General features: G+C 48.6%; 1 protein-coding gene across 3 annotated transcripts; it reads right to left on the bottom strand.

Annotated features, from left to right (window-relative positions):
- Nucleotides 1-289: 289 nt before the first annotated feature.
- Nucleotides 290-10,214, bottom strand: ACTL6B (actin like 6B). Of its 3 annotated transcripts, none has more exons than XM_037054899.1 (14): nucleotides 10,114-10,214; nucleotides 9,560-9,636; nucleotides 9,191-9,356; nucleotides 8,783-8,883; nucleotides 6,032-6,129; nucleotides 5,287-5,381; nucleotides 5,114-5,220; nucleotides 4,357-4,446; nucleotides 4,144-4,205; nucleotides 3,907-4,021; nucleotides 3,688-3,768; nucleotides 3,493-3,588; nucleotides 3,201-3,287; nucleotides 290-590 (listed from the first exon to the last, which is right to left on the bottom strand). In XM_037054899.1, exons 1-14 carry the CDS (start codon nucleotides 10,136-10,138, stop codon nucleotides 510-512), a joined length of 1,281 nt encoding a protein of 426 aa, XP_036910794.1. In that variant the 5' UTR covers nucleotides 10,139-10,214; the 3' UTR covers nucleotides 290-509. The 3 variants fall into 3 exon arrangements, 2 of the variants coding, with proteins under 2 accessions (XP_036910794.1, XP_036910795.1); XR_005067725.1 differs by having other exon boundaries at nucleotides 503-590; nucleotides 3,201-3,304; XM_037054900.1 differs by lacking the exons at nucleotides 3,907-4,021; nucleotides 4,144-4,205.
- Nucleotides 10,215-16,553: the final 6,339 nt, after the last annotated feature.

Genomic DNA, 16,553 nt, shown 5'->3' with positions numbered 1-16,553 from the left:
CTTACCTCGGCCTTTCCCATGCCGCAGCTTCTCTGTAGCAACCCATTCCCACCCCAGCTGGGCTCCTCGCTGGGCGACTTACTGTGCGGCTCTGCTGGGTCCTCACTGACTGATCCTCCCTGGATCGCGGCACCTTTCAAATCTGAGGCATGTGTAGCTCCTGGGGCTCCTCCCGGCCCACAGACCTTGCCCGGTGTCCTCCGTGGGATCACAAATGGATGCAGGTGTTGCCCTCTGCTCGCCAACCCCCAGACCCCTGCACCCACTCCCCACTCGAAGGAGGCCAAACTTTTTTTTTTTTCTTAAAACATTTTTACTCCTTTCAGCCCGGAAACATCACAATCTGAGGACGAGAGGGGCGGGGAAAAGAAAGGGGCGATGGGGTTGGGAAGGGTTAGGAGACTTCGATCTGAACTTGGGGAGGCCCTGCCGGGGAAACCCTCTCCCCTCCCCTTCTCGTCCCCTCCCCCACTGCTGTGTGCGGGCCTGTGGGTGGGAAAGAGGAGCCCTCAAGGGCACTTCCGCTCCACGCACTGCTTCCCGCCTTCTTCGTATTCCTGCTTGGAGATCCACATCTGCTGGAAAGTGCCCTGGGTGCGGGAGACATTGATGGTCAGGCAAGCCCTGGAGGAGTGGGGGGAAGCACCTCCCCACATTCCACCTGTGCAGGCTCAGCCCCTGGAAATCCTCTTCCTGTCCACCCGCCCCCCCAAACCCCATCCTCAGGTCAACCTCCCTCAGGCAACGCCCTCCCCAACCCAAACTCCCATCCCCCATCCTCCTGACAACGCCTTCATATTCTGGGGGAGAATACCCTACTTCCTATCGTTCAATCATAATGCTCATTCATTCAACAAGTATTTATTGTGCACCCTCTACCTTTGGCCAGGCGCTGTTTTTGAGCTGGGTGGTAGAACTTACAGCCCCAGGCCAGCCAACCGATCCCCGCCCCCACCCCCACCCCCACAACTGCCCCCTACCTCCAGTGCTTATACACACACACACACACACACACACACACTCACTCACTCTTTCCTCCTCCACCAGGCATCCTGCCACTCTACCTGGCCTTACAAATTGATCACGTCTTCCTTTATCAGCAAGAAAATTCTTCTACCCTCACCATTCCTGCACCACCTCACTTGTGATGCAGTTGTCTTCATTCTGGTGTTCCACCTCCCTATTGAAACTTGCCCCTTGAGGGTCTCCTGCACTGAGCACCTCAGACCGTTTCTTCTCTTTGACGGTTGCTCTGTTTCTGCCTGAAAGTTGGTGCCTGTGTCCATGGTTCTGTCCATTTTTCTCTCCTCGACTCACAGAACAAGGCTTCCTGGACCAGCTCATCTACTCCCGGTCTCCTCATAAGTTAAAATCCCACCCCTCCCCCAACTTCCCATTCCTCTCGAAGATCTCTGTGCTGAGTAACAGAGCCAAATACTCAGCTGTCTTTTGGACACCTCTTCCTGAGTGTCCCTAAGGACCTCAAACTCAACATATCCACCCCTGAGTTTATCGTCTGCCCCCAGGTTTGGCTCAGACCTGCTTTCATGGTCTTTCTCATCTTCTAAACTAGCACTGTCTACTAGAGTGGCAACTAGCCACATGTGGTTATTGAGCACTTGAAATGTGGCTGATCTGAACTGAGATGTGCTCTATGTAAGACACACACTGGATATTGAAGACAAAGTCCAGAAAAAAGAATGTAAAACGTCTCAATCACTTTTATCTTGATCATACAATGAAATATCTTGAATATATTAGATTAAATAAAATATACATTTTTTAAACTTAAGTTCACATGATTCTTTGGGCTCTTTAAATATGGCTACTAGAAAATTTTAAATTGCGTGTGCGACAAGTTATATTCCTGTCAAACAGAGCTGCCAGGAGCTAACACCCCGAGCTTCATCCTGCACTCCTCTCTTGCTTCTTGTATCCACTCCTCCGTCAAACCCCCATCGCAGTGGAGGCCACTGAGCCCAAGTGAGCTTGCTAAACCAATGTTCGACTGTGTCTGCCCACTGCCTTTGGCCTTGCCTGCCTCCTCCCCCTGGTCCAAGCACCCTCTCTCCCTCTTTACCTCTTGAGTTCTTACTCAGTTTTCCCACCTCAGTTTCCTTTTTCTTTTACAAATTTAAAGACTTTATTTATTTATTTTTAGACAGAGGGGAAAGGTGGGAGAAAGAGAGGGAGAGAAACATCAATGTGTGGTTGCCTCTTGTGTGCCCCCACTGGGGACCTGGCCCACAATGTGCCCTGACTGGGCATCAAGCCAGCAACCCTTTGGTTCACAGGCTGGTGCTCAGTCCACTGAGCCCCACCAGCCAGGGCCCATCTCAGTTTCAATACTCCTCACAGTCTCTTCATGACCCCTGAACTGTATCAGGTCTTTCCTTAAAGAAATACCCTGGCACTTCATGGTGACTTCCTGTTTAATGATCTGGGCCTCTGCCCCTGTTCATGGAGGCAGAGACTGTGTCAGGCTGCCTGTCCACTTCTAGCACACAGGAGGCCCACAATAACTGTGTGTGGCTGACGTGCTCAGCCCTGAGCTAACTTCAGACTATTAGTCTCCTGCCTTTCTGACCCTTGTTTTGGTCTCCCTGGGAGCTCCCCATCTAGCGGATGTCCTCCTTGTCCTGTCATGCCTCTGCTGTCCCCTCTGTGTGGCTGGCACTCTTCAGATGCAGTTTGCCTCTCCAGCTCCCTGCTCAACACCTTACTCCTGCCCCAGCAGCAGGTCCAAACTGAACTCACCACCTATAGCCCCAGAACCAGCCTGCCTGCCGCCTTCTCTAATTGCCCCTTGCTCTTCACCGCTCTCTATGATTCCAGGACAACATATTATCCTCGCATGGTCCCCTCATATCCAGATCACACTCAGATCCCCAAAGATGTAGTCTCAAACATGCCTATGACCATCACCTAGCCCTGCCCAGGAACTTCAGTGCCTCCTCTCTGCTGAGTACAGTGGGTACCTCACCCTGGCACACAAGGCCACCATGGTCTCATCCCAACCAACCTCTCCTGTTCCTCTGCTCCCTGATTTGTGACCTGATAGAACATTAACCCTTCTGGGATCACTAACTGCCCTTTCTCAAAAATAAATATTTGTTGAATGAATAAACGAGGAGGTAGGTAAAGCACTGGGGCTGCCCCTTCCACACAGTCAGAACCAGGCCAGACCCCTTCCCACTCACCAGTGAGGCCAAGATGGAGCCTCCAATCCAGGGGCTGAATTTGCGCTCCATGGTGCTGTTGCTGGCAATGAGTTTCAGTCGCATGCTCTGCAGGGAAAGAAGGGCTGGGGGAAACAGACACCTGGGTTCTGGGAAAGGACAGGGCTAGGGGTAGGGAAGACTGGGAAGGCACAAGGGGAGGGATCTGCTTTGGTGGCCAGAACACTAGATGTTTGGAAAGAAGGAAGGACTTGATCTTGCAGGGCTAACCCAGGACTGGAGTCTAGGGCCCTAGCTGGGGGTGGGCTCCTACCGGTGGGGTCTTCTGGGACAGCTCTCGATTGAGCCTGTCAGTGAAGCCCTGAAGCAATGTGTTCCCACCGGTGACAATGACACTGCCGTATAGACCCTGAGAGCAGGGAGGAGGAGTAAGCAGACAGGCAACAGCCCTTCCCTATCTCCCCACTTCTCCTAGGTCCCTTTGCCCAGCCTCAGGCTCTGGTCTCACCGGGCGAATGTCGATGTCACACATGCCAATGCTGGTGGTCACCACATGGCCCACACCTAACATGGTGTTCCCTGAGAGGCCCTGCAGAGAAAGATTACCTGGGTTTTGAGTCCTCTGCCGCCTCTACCCAGGCTCCTATGATCTTTCCCAACCTCTCCCATACCTAGGCATCCAGGGACCCCAGCCAGACCCACCACAGTGTCCTCCAGCCAACCCAACCTTGACGTTGGAGGGATCGAACAGGCCCTCAGGGATGCGGAGTCGCTCAGCACCATAGTCTGTGTTGTAGCCATTGGGCATCTCATAATGCACTGTGGGCATTTGCGCAGCCACCCTGCCCAGGAAGGAGCAAGACTTTGTCTGGGATACTCACAAAGGACCAGAGGTTCCCACTGAGCCCCAGGTCCTCTTTCCTATGTGTTTCCCCTCCCCTGCCCAGCTATAGGCCCCACTCACTGCTCATCGTAGGGAGAGTCTGAGACCTGCAGCACAGAGGCCTGGAAGTCCTGGATCACCTCCTGAGAACCCAGGGAGGTGGTGAGTGTCAGCTACCCTCCTCAGCCCTCCTCCCCAACCCACTTGCAGGGCCTCTGTCCCTTCCCTTCCATTCATGGTGGGGGACTAGCAGCTAAGGAGGAGTGTTTCAGTGGACTTTCTTCAGTGCCTCACATTGCACATGTAGTTATGCCAAGACTTGGAAACCTGGGGTAGCTTCTCCTTCTTCTTCCAGTTTGGGGGGGCGCCCTCTCGTACAGGCTCCTGTGGGGGCACAGCCTATGAGCACCCTTCCTCATCCCACACTTGCCCAGCCCACCCTGACCACACCTGCATTCCTAGCACTTGCTGGCTCTGCAGCTAACAGGCACTAGACTCTTTGCTATGTGGCCCACAAGAGATGTTTCTCTCCTTCCCTGTTAGAGGAGGGACATAGGGAGAGCCACGCAAGCAGTGGGTACAGATAATATGAAAGGCCTGGGTCAGAGAAAACTGGAGGCATAGGAAATACAGTGGGAAACCAGAACCTTAAGGAAATGGCCATTACTGAGCCACATTCCACGGGGTGGTCCAGGGAACACCCTTGCATGCGGTATCTCATTTGACACAGCAGCCTTATGCACTGTTATTCCACTTTACAAGGAAAGAAAATGAGGCTTGGGAAACTTCAATCTCATGGTTTAGGTCACACAGCTCAAACATGGTAGAAGCAGACCTTGAACCTGAGTGTGTTGGACCCCAGAACTCACTGGCCCTTCATATCCTGCTACCAGCTGGCTGTGTGACCTAGGTCACATCCCTCAGCCTGTCTGGATCTCTGATGTCTTGACTGTAACTTGAGAAACTGGATCCAGTGTCCTCTGGGGGCCCTGCTGTTCCCCACTCTTATATCTAATGAGTTGGTGGGCCCAAGATGCCCCAGAGGCCCCACCTTGGCTGCAATCATGTAAGGTGGGATGATGTCAATGGCCATTTCTTGGAAGAGCTCCCGACACTGCATGGAGATGAAGTCCCCTGCCAGGGGTGACTTGACGATGCCTAGAAGGGGAGGGGGTATCAGGGCCTGGTCTCCTAAGGCACCCCCAACCTTGGCTGAAGCCCCACCTTGCTGCAGGACGTAGCCATCATGCACTGGAATGGCTGTGGTGTGGGTGGCCCCACTGTCCAGCACCAGGCCCGTGGAGCGTCCATTTGCAAAGCTGGCATGGGATGGGTAGGTTAAAGAGACAGCAGTAGCAAATGCCAGGGCAGGGACCCAGGTCTAACCTGGTCACTCTCTGGTATCCTGAGATCCAGCCCATCCCCAGTCTGCAAATTTCTCCTTGTTTGTGACCCATCTGCTGGAGGTTGGCTCCTGAGACCCCTGTCACTTTTTCCCTCTGAGTAACAACATCTTCCTCTCTGTTCCTTCCTTCTGAGCTTCCGGCCTTTCTTTAGTCTTGGTTTTATGTCCTATGGGCTCCTTGAAATTAGAGGCCATATTGCCCTAGTGCCTAGCAAGGCAGATCCTTAAATAAACAAATACATGCTGATTAGCTGTTTGGGAAGGAAACTCCTCTTTGTTGGATTCCCCTCCTTCCTTTCTAGCCAAAGTCCCTTCTGTCTATTTGGCCCAACTCACTCTCTCTCTCTCCTCAGTCTGATCAAGAAATGGGAAGTGACTGCTGAGCTGGCCACCTCAGGGTCCAAGGCATTTAGCCTACAGGGCTCCCTGTAGGAATGGGGCTCATGGGAGTACCTGCCCCTCCAGGATTTTATCTCCATAGAATCAAGCCCAACCCCCAGCTCTGCATGACACACACCCACCCTGGCCCTCCACCCAGGCAGAGCGGCTCAACCCAGAGGATACGCAGTAAGCACAGCTGTCTTGCATAAGAAGAAGGCAGGAATGTTGTACTGCTCGAACATCAGCTCAGTCAGCTTTTCCCGCTTGGCCCGTGTGTTCCACTGTGGAGAAAGTGCAGGAGGGGAGGATTCAGGAATGGAGAGGCACAGACCCATGCACATCCACACAATTTTGACTGGGATCACAGGTCAGTCCCCTTGACCCACATAGATTGTTAGAATGTGAGAGCTATAAAGAATTTTGAAGATCACAATCCAAACACAGCTGAAGTAAGACACAAGTAAGAGAAAGATATTGACTTGCCCAAGGTCACATAGAAAGCTCTTAGTAGAGCTGGAACTAGAATCATAGTCTCTTGACTCCTGGCCCGGTGTTCTTTACTATACAGTGTACACACTTCAGGCTCCTCCCAGCCTCCAACACATTTCTCTTGTTGTCCCATTCTAATCATTTCAGAGGTAGGAAAGCTGGAGATATTTCTGAGTAAAAATGATGGATTGAACACAAACATCTGTTTTATTCCCTTCTAGGATTCCAGCAAAACTAAAATTAAGGGGCAATTTAAAAAGACACAAACATGCAAAAAAAAAAACAACAAACACATGAAAAGATGCTCAACACTAATGGCAATTAGGGAAATACAAATTTAAAAAAGCACAATGAGACACCCACTATGATGGCAATGATAATTTGGAAAAAAAATTAACAAGTGTTGGAAAAAATGTGGAGAAATTGAAACCATTGTTCATTGCTAGTAGGAAAGTAAAATAGTTGAGCCACTGTGGAAAACAATTGGAAGTTCCTCAAAAGTTTAAATATTGAATTAGCATATGACCCAGCAATTCCACTCTTAGTTATATACCAAAAGAATTAAAAATATGCACCCAAACAAATTTTGTTCACAACTGTTCATAGCAGCACTATCAGCAATGGATAAATAGAAAAAACAAATTGTGGTATATCCATACAATGAAATATTACTCAGCTATAATAAAAATTAAAGCACTGATACATACTGCAACATGGTGAATCTCAAAAACATTATTCTAAGAATACAGACTGAAAAAGCCATATATTATATAATTCTATTTCTATGAGAAATCTAGAATAGATATACCCTAGATACAGAGAGCAGATTGATGTTTGCCAAGGGCTGGAGGCAGGGGTAGTGGAGAGAAACTGCTTTATGAAAAGAGATTTTATTTGGGGGTGATGAAAATGTTTTGGAACTAGATGGAGGTGATGGTTGCACAACATTTTGTGAATGTATTAAATTGTCAACATTAAAAAGGTTAATGTTCAGTGGATTGAGCATGGGCTGTGAATTAAGGGGTCACTGGTTCGATTCCCAGTCAGGGCACATGCCTGGGTTGCAGGCCTGGTCCCCAGTGGGAGGCCATGTGAGAGGCAACCACACACTGATGTTTCTCTAACTCTTTTTCCTTCTTTTCCCCTCTCTCTTAAAATAAATAAGTAAAAATTTTAAAAAAGGCTAATGTTATGTCATGTGAATTTTATGAGAGAAGGAAACCCTCAAAGATTGGGAATAATAAGAAAGGGGAAAACAGTAACCTATTTTCCAAGGGTGGAAATCAGATAGGTGAGTGGTAATTGATTTAACAGATCCAAGAATGATGACTCATGAGCCAGTACTGAAAAAAACAAAAACAAAAACAGAAACAACATGTGTTAAGTTGCAAAATCCGCATAGGGCTCAGGAATTGGTAGTTTCAGGTATCTCTGGAAGTGGAAGTGAAGAGAAAGTTAAAATAAGATTGTTTAAATCTATGCAAGTAACAAATCCCTAAACTCTCTCTCCAATTCCATGTCACTAAGCTATTGCCCATGCTAACCTCAGCAAAAAACAAACCAAAAAAACCCCTGGAAGTTTACTCTAAACAGAGTAAAACTGCAGGCCTCTGAACTGGTGCAACCCTTGACACTATTGGGAGTGAGGACACCATACTTAAAATAGGAGAATTCAGTGATGCCAGGCACATGGAATGCAGAGAACATAAGTCCTATTCTCTCACTTGGTTCTCAGAATGCAGGTGACCAGGACTGTCCTTAAGGTGGAAAACTTTCCTGTGGGTTGCATCAAAGATCAAAAGATTCCAATTATCAGAGCCTGCCTAACAAACACACCAGTCAGCTCAACTTCTAGCAAAGATCATAGTCAACATGACTCCCACCCTACACAGCTTCCTATCAGCTTTTTAGTCTGCTGTCTTAATCATAAGCAGATAACCAAGAATTTGCACAAATCTAAATCCTCTATAATGAGATAGAGACTCCCAAAAAGGGCAGGGGAAAAGGCAACTTAGGTCTGTTATTTAGAATTATGAAAGAAAATGACAAAAATAAGCTAAAAGAGAGAAAAGCAGTTGCCTCTGGAAAAGAGGAAATGGAAGAAGGAGGGTATGAATGGAAGTTTTTTCCTTAGCATACTTTATAAGGAAAATTGATTTTTTATATGTATACATAATATTGACAGAAATTTAAGTTAAAAGATAAAAAAAGGACTTCACCAGGAAAAAAAAAGTGGATAAGGCTGACTGGGAGAAGAGTGAGTACATAGAGTAGGAGGAGAGACAGGGATGGAGACTAAACCAGGGAGGAAGGAAAAGTAGTTGAAGAAGATGTGGTTGGAAGGAAAGTCTGAAAATTGAGGTGGAGTGATTGATGGCAGTGGCTTGAGGGGAGAGGTGAGTTGTGGACCCCAGGGTTGCCCTCGGGGCTGGGTTAGGCACTTACCGGGGCCTCAGACATGAGCACTGGGTGCAGGTTTGGCTCGGACTTGACGTGTTTGCTGTAGGTGTGATCCAGGATGGCGCGGAAGCACTCCCAGTCCTCGACTGGGGCCAGGAGACCAGCGGGAAGAGATGAGAGTGGGCAGAAAGAGGTCCAGAGAAGGGAAGGAAAGGAAGGGGAAAGACCAAGTCCAGGGGAGGGAAAGTGAGAACAGCTCCGGTGGAAATGCCCCCTTCCCAGATATCTGGCGAGGTCCCTGGGCTGGGAACTGGGTAGCTGTGGGAAGCAGTAAGGGGATCTCTGGGACTTGGGTAGCTGCAAGGAAAACTCCATGAATGTGGGGTACTGTGTCCTGGGTTGTGGGTTGGGCTCCAGGTCTATGTCAGGAGGTGGTGGGTGGGGGCCCCTTACTCATGCCATTTTTGAGAGGTGACATGACCTCCGCTCCATCCCGAGGCACATGCAGGGCGTTGGTGTCGATGTGAAAGATCTTCCCTTTCTTCTCTTTCTCTCCCTCCAACTCCAGCCCGCCCCCCTCCTCCGCAGCCAGCAGCCCCACTGTGGTAGGGAAATCGGCCTGGAGGGGTGAATCATCAGGGAGAGGAATCAACCTCCTGCCCCAAGCCAAGCCCTTGGCAGGGCCCCAGCCCGCCCCTGGGTTTACTTCCATTTTCCCGCTTAGCAGAGCTTCTCTCTGGGCTATGAAAACCCAGCGTTTCTGAGAAGGCGGGAGGGGAGTCCGAAGGCCCCAGGATTTGGGAAGGGGGCTGGAAGGCTCACCTTGGGGCAGTCCTCCCCAGCGTACCCAGCGCGGACTGAGAAGGAGCCAATGTCAAAGACCAGCGCCCCCACCTCATCTGTGCGGGGAGACAGGCGTGTGAGGGGGTCTCTCCCCAACTCTCTCCCCCTGGATAGTTCCGAGGAGAGGTCAAGGCAGAGCCATAGTCTCGCCACTTTTCAAACATTGTCTGGGGCAGGTGGAAGCTCGGCGTGGAGTCCAGGGTCCTGGCAGTGGGCGGGGGGGGGGGGGGTCAAGCTTCCAGAGTCCCTTCTTGCCCAGTGGCCTCGTTCAGGGCCACTTTCCTTGCTGGCAAGGAAGGGGCCGGGGGCCGGACGGTGGCGGGTTGAAGGGTGGAGAGGCTGGGCCGGGCGCAAGGGAGTTGGGGAGGACCAAACGTGGGAGTGGCGCAGGACCCAAACCCGGGGCTGGACCCCTGCGAGCGCTGAGGTGACAGGCCCCAGGTGCCCAGAGCTTGGATCGCGCCGGTTCGGGGCGCAGGGCTGCAGGTGAGGCTGCGCCAGGCTTGAGAGCCCGAAACCGGAGGCTCGCTCACCTCCGCCGTAGACGCCCCCGCTCATAGTGCCCCCTCAACGCTGCTGGCGGCCTGTGGGCGGCGGCGGGATCAGCACCGAGGCGGCCGGACAGCTCCGGGGATCCCGGGCGGGGCGGGGCGGGGCACGGGACGTCCAATCGGGAGGCCAGATCCCCTCACCCCCGCAAAAGCACAGCAGATTGGTTACGAGGAGAGACAATAACCCAGCCAGGGGCCGCTGCTTTAAAGGGACAGACACCGCAACATTAGGTGGCGGAGAGGGGATAAGCCTGTGGTTAGCAAGGACAGAGACCGGCCCTGACAGTCAGGCAGGAGTATTCAAGAGATGGAGACACTGTCCACCTGGAGACTAGGACTTTGCAGCGTGACTGCTGGGGCCCTTGATCCCTTATTTTTTAAAATGAAGTCAAGAATAAATAAAATCTTTTAAAAAATAAAAATAAAATGAGGTCAAGGAGAGGAGGCCATAGGCCGGGAGAATCATCCATCCTCAGGCTCCTGAGAAAGGTTCTGCCATACCCAGGCCTGAATGAAGCCACCGGGAGAGAAAGGGAAAGAGAGGGAGATGTACGGTAGGGTGTGTGTCTCCATCTTCTCCATTTCTTTCTACTCTTGTCTTTCTGATGGCTACTTTTTCCCTTTGCCGTCCCCTGGAGACTGGGCCTTATACATTCACACATTGTGCTCAGCTAACCTAGTTTTAGCTTCCTTTCCCTATCCTTCTACCTTCATCTGTTCTCCTCAGAAGGCATTTACCAAGTAAGCCACTAGAAATCTCCTAGATTCTTCTGGACTTCTGGCATTAAGCCACATCCATGGCAGTTTTAATGGCAAAGGTGAGGGAGGAGCTCTGACAGCCTGGCTTAGCTGTGAGACTCTTATGTGAGCATGTATGTAGGTATGTGCCTATCATAATGTATGTGTACATGTGTGCATGTGAATACATGTGTGTTGGGGGCACTGCCACCTACTTGTTTGAGGGTGGGAAGAGCTTTAAGATCAGAGATGGCTGAGGAAAAATGTACTGTGCGATACTAGCATGCTCCTGAAGATTCTCTGCTCACCAGATGCCCACTCAAGAAGGACTGATGGTTTCAGCTGGCTCACTGGTAACCCCATGGCAACATGGATATTTTACATGCTGTGAGTTCATTCCAAGTCCAGGCCTGGCGCCCCAGACTGGAGGGGTCCAGGCTTCAGTGGGAGGAATGAGTATAGGAGAGAGAGCCAACTCAAGAGCTGAGAAATTGAAATATTCTTGAGTGACATGAGGTCAGTCATTGGCTGCTATAAATTGAGGCTTGGATAAATTGGATGAGCCCCTTAACCTCTTGGCACCTCCATTGTTTCATCTTTCAAAATGCTGAGGTAAGGGTTAAAGGGACACTGGAGGGGAAATTGATTCTATTTAGGGCCTTCATGTCTCCTTTTGTGACATTTAATGATGTTCCTTCGCTTCTCCTGTAAGTTCATCTTGTCAATTCCCACTACCCCTGCACCACCTCACTCCGGCTCTCACATTAAGAAACTGCCCCAGTCAAAAGAAACCTTACTGATCCAATTCCTAGATTTTACAGGGATTTCCCCAGATAGAGGCAGAGCCCTGTCTTGGTTCACATAGCCAAGTGAGACTGAGTGAGGACTAGAATTCACATCTGTTACCAGCCAGTTGACAGATGACCTTGTTTCATAACACCTGTGTGTCCCTTTCTAAACTCCACTGCTCTCACCTGTAAGACAGTTGTAGGACTCAATCTGATGCCAGAATCAAGTGCCTGGCTATGATCAGAGCGTATAAAACTATTCAGTAGACACTGGGTCCCAAGAAAGTCCCTGGGGAGTTTTTGAGGCTTTAATGTTATTATTCAAAATTTAGAAATCTGTAGTCTAATTGGTAATGAGAAATCCCTGTGGTAATGTTCTTGCGATGGTGGGTAGAAAAACTAGTTTGCTAACTACAGGACTAGGCTTGATTTACCTCCCAGGCAACTCTGGCCAATCTTCTTTTGTCATGAGATCTGACATGCTATTCTACTGTATTAAGGAAGAAGTTAGTGTAAAGTTTATTATATATTTCATTCATCCATTCATTGATTTAACAAGTATCTTTTATGCCTACCATGTGCCAGGCATTGTGTGTGGCATGGGAATACTGAAGTGCCTAAGATAAATCCCAGCACTCGGGGAGTGCGGGTGTAGTGGGGAGCTCACATATGAATGAAAGTGGGATGAAAGGAGGCCCAGAGAGGGAGGGGCCACCTATTTCTGAGAGTCCAGGGAGGTTTCTAGAAGTGAACTTTGAACTGAATTGTGAAGGATGAATAAGGGTTCTCTGGTGAACAAGGTGGTAAAGGTCTTTGTCACAGAGAATAGCTTATGCAAAGGTCTAGAGTCATGAACATTTCTGGCTTATGTGAAAATGGTTAGGGGCTCAGTGTAGAAGGAGGGTTGGATAAGAACTGGTGGCTGAAGCCACTGTCAGGGAGATTAGACTGAAAAGGTAGTAAAAGAGCAGTTCAGTCATGCCTGAACTCTATTTTTTTAGAAATAGCTAACATTTTTTAAAGATTTTATTTATATATCTTTAGAGGGGAAGGGAAGGAGAGAGGGAGAGAAATATCAATGCATGGTTGCCTCTCGTGGGTCCCCTCCTGGGAACTGGCCTGCAACCAAGGTATGTGCTCTGACTGGGAATTGAACTGTGATCCTCTGGTTCGCAGGCCCACACTCAATCCACTAAGCTACACCAGCCAGAGCTGAACTCTATTTTTATTTAGCAAACACAAGGCATCTACTATGTGCCAGGCACTGTTATAAATGCTTTACAAATATTAAATAATTTAGTCTTCATAATGATCCGATTATTATCTGCATTTTGCAGGGGAAAGAGTGGCATGGAGAGGTTAAATGACTTGCTCCCGCTCACTCAGTTGGTGACAGCTGAGATTTAACGTGTGACAAGTACTGATCCTGGGGAAAATGTTGGCACACTTCTATTCATTTCATAGATGTTCTCTAGGTGCTTGATAGACACTGGAAATAAAATGGCTTACATAACTTGCTGCAATTCTCATCAGGTTTAATGTCTATCCTGGAAAATGGAGAGTTAAGCAGTTAATTCGATAAAGTCATCTGGTAGTTCTCTAATTCCAGGTCTACATTCAGGTTGGGCAAATCTGAGCACTTTATAATGACATCAAAGATAATAGGGCCAGGACCCTCAGACCCCACACACCTTGGAAATGATTCAGCATCTTGTGAAGGGCTCATTGCTTGGTGTGCTCCCCCACCCCCAAGCCCTTCAACAGATATTACAAGTGCCTGGGCTTCACAGGGATTCCCTAGCTAGAGGTGGCAAGTTCCCAGAAATAAATTGTCCAGTAAGACCGCAATAGGAACACAGCCAGCATTGCAGTGAGGCACAAACAACAGTATGGTCAGGGAGACAATATTGAAACTAAGCTTGAGAAAATGACCTGAATTTTCCCAGCTGACAAGAAAATAGAGTTGGAGTGAGGGTGAAAGGCATTCTGAGTAAAGGGGACAAGACCCAGCCTGTGTATCATGCAAAGAAGTCTGGTCCTTCTCATGGAATCAATGGGGAACTATCTCATGGTTTTGAACAGCAACATTATATTGGAATATTATATGTTCCAATCTGCATTTGAGAAAGATATCTCTGACAGTGTTTCTTGGTAGGTTGATTAGAGGGGGTCTACCTTAGAGTCCAGGAAATAGGCAAAAACCAGTTGGCATACAAGGGATGGATTTAAGCAATATACAAGAGGTAGCACTGACCAGATGTATCCACCAGTGACACAGACTGCTAGCTTTACATCAGTAGCCATCTTCCTTCTTTCTTTATTAGTAATGTTTTGACTGACTGTATAGCTAGAGACTACATTTCCCAGCCTTCCTTGCATCTGACCAACTTCTGAACAGGAGTTAGTGGTGTCCTTAAACAGGAAAGCACTTGTGCTTCCCACTCCACCCAACTTCAATGGATGAGATTCAAGTGTGATAGTGGAAACCGCCTGGGCCACAATGGACACAGAGATGGATGCTATGCATTGAGGATGGCAGGGATGCTCCCACAGTCCTGAAGGATCTATTTTGGGGTCGTCACTTAAGTCACTGAATTTGGGGGACTCTGTTATTGCAGCTTGGACTATACTAACTAGTTGACCACTATTTGGATACACACAATGAGGAAGTGAGAAGCTCCCAGGTGGATGGTGTTAACCGGGCTGAGAGATTCAGAGACAGGGTAGGGTTGGGCGGAGTGGGGTGGGGTGGAAGAATATTAACTTAGTTTTGAATATATTGAGTGTGATATGTCTGCGAGGACTGGTACACAGTAAATGTTTTAACAACCAGCCCTTTGGAAAAGGGGAGCCCTGATTTGACACATATGCTGATTTCATGGTGTAAATTTATGCCCACCATGATGATGACAAGTTACTACTATAAACATGACTTCATTGAACAAGGAGGAATGGGGAGGAGAGGTACACAATGGGATCTTGTTAGCTGGTATGAGTTGGCACAAGCTGACTCTAGCACACCACTGTCCATGAGCATCCAGATGGAGATATTCAGTTGGACATATGCCAAGTCTGCACATGAAGAGAGCTGGGCTGCAGATAGAGGTTTGAGAATTATGAGTAATTAGGGGGTAAAGTCAAAGCAATGAATAAAGTCAACAGTGAATAGCACAGAAAGTGAGAAGAGGAGGCTGAAGTCAGGATCCTGGAAAAAGCACTGTTTTCAGAATGCCCTGAGGAGAGGAAGAAGGTCAAGGAGAAGCCTGAGAAAGAACAGTCAGAGGAAGGAGGAAATGTCCCATGACCTGTCAGAGCCAGGGTGCTCCAGAGCTTCTGCCCTATCAAAGAAATTGATCATTCATTGGTCATCCCCTACCTCTCTGTATCCTTCACCTCCCTTACCCACCTCCAACCACTGGTCCTTGCCATTATCAGCTAAACAAGCTCTAGTAGATCCCATTAAAACATACATATCTTGCCCTGCCTGGTGTGGCTCAGTGGATTGAGCACTGGACTGCGTATCAGAGTTGTTGGTTTAATTCCCAGTCAGGGCACATGCCTGGGTTGTGGCTGGGTTCCCCAGTGGGGGATGCTCAAAAAGTGACCACGCATTGATGTTTCTCTCCCTCTCTTTCTACCCCCTTCCCCTCTCTAAAAGTAAAATAAATAAGGTATTTAAAAAAAAACCCAAACACACATATCTTGACTCCACATTCTCCTTCCACTCATACACCACCTTTCTACACGTCCCCCCCCCCAAGCCAAGATTCCCAAAACCTTGGCCAATTTGGTTGTCTCCGCTGCCTCATTTCTCCCCCTCAGCCCACTGCAAGCTAAGCATCCATCACAAATTCTCCAGCGAAGTCACCAGTGGCTTCTACTTAATCCTATGTGCACTTCCCAGTCCAGTCTTGTTTCATCTCTGCACCATTCAGCATAGTTTACTGTTCCCTTTTTGGAATGCTTTTTTCTTTCGGTTTCCAGACCTCACATTCTCCTGATTTTCTTCTTAGCTCTCTGGCTTCTCCTTTGGCAATTTGTCCTCCTCTGCCTGACCTCTAATGTTGGAGCTCCTCAGAGCTTGGCCTTAAGCCATCTTGTCTTTTCCCTGAACCTCCCTATGACTTCATCTGCTCTAAAATGCCACTCACTCTCAAGGCTCTAATCCAACTGTCTCTTCTGCTGAGCCCCTGACCTGTTTGCACAGCCACCTAGTGAACATTCTTCTTTGCAGCTCCCCTAGGCATCTCAAACCTAACACATCCCAAATTAAAATCCTTGATCTTCCTTCCCAAATGTTCTACTGTCAGTAAGTGGCACTTCCAGGATACCAGCTCTAATTGTTATTTCAATAGTCATCTGTCATGTCTCCTTTGTAAACTGCAAACTCCCTTTCAGGCAGAGAGGATGCATATGTTTGGGATAGTAGTCTCAGTGCCCTGGACAGTAGATGATAGATCTTTGGGAGTTGATTAATATTTGCTAAATGAGTTAAAATAAGGAAGCATATTAACACAGAAACCCAAAGGTTTCTGATGAAAGGAAGCAGTGTCAGATGCCCTATAAACAAAATTGGGTTCTAGTCCTATGTTGCTAGTTTTTAAAGTGACTTCAGGGAAGTCACTTTGCCCATCTGTAGATGGAGAGAAATTCGAGGTAAATTATCTGTAGGATCCCTTCTAAATTCTAACATCTCATGGACATCTATTATCTACTCCTAGTATATCAATGAACTTGTTAGTGCACACAAATGGAATTTGTGCATAACTGAGAATGTGAGCCCTGGCTGGTGTGGCTCAGTGGACTGAGCACTGGCCTGTGAACCAAAGGGTGGTCGGTTCAATTCCTAGGTGGGGCACATGCCTGAGTTGTGGGCCAGGTTCCCAGAGGGGAACC

This window comes from Sturnira hondurensis, unplaced genomic scaffold (assembly GCF_014824575.4).
Source record: "Sturnira hondurensis isolate 20B ecotype Veracruz unplaced genomic scaffold, ASM1482457v3 Scaffold0008380, whole genome shotgun sequence".
Lineage (NCBI taxonomy): Eukaryota > Metazoa > Chordata > Mammalia > Chiroptera > Phyllostomidae > Sturnira > Sturnira hondurensis.
This window is presented reverse-complemented; position numbering and strand designations above follow the sequence as displayed.

Coding starts and splice junctions, on each gene's coding strand:
- ACTL6B (XM_037054899.1), bottom strand. CDS start 10,138: ATGAGCGGGGGCGTCTACGGCGGAG. Junction 8,884..9,190: donor ACCTCTCAAAAATGGCATGA/GTAAGGGGCCCC, acceptor TCCTGGCCCCAG/TCGAGGACTGGGAGTGCTTC. Junction 3,288..3,492: donor TGTCCCAGAAGACCCCACCG/GTAGGAGCCCAC, acceptor CTTTCCCTGCAG/AGCATGCGACTGAAACTCAT.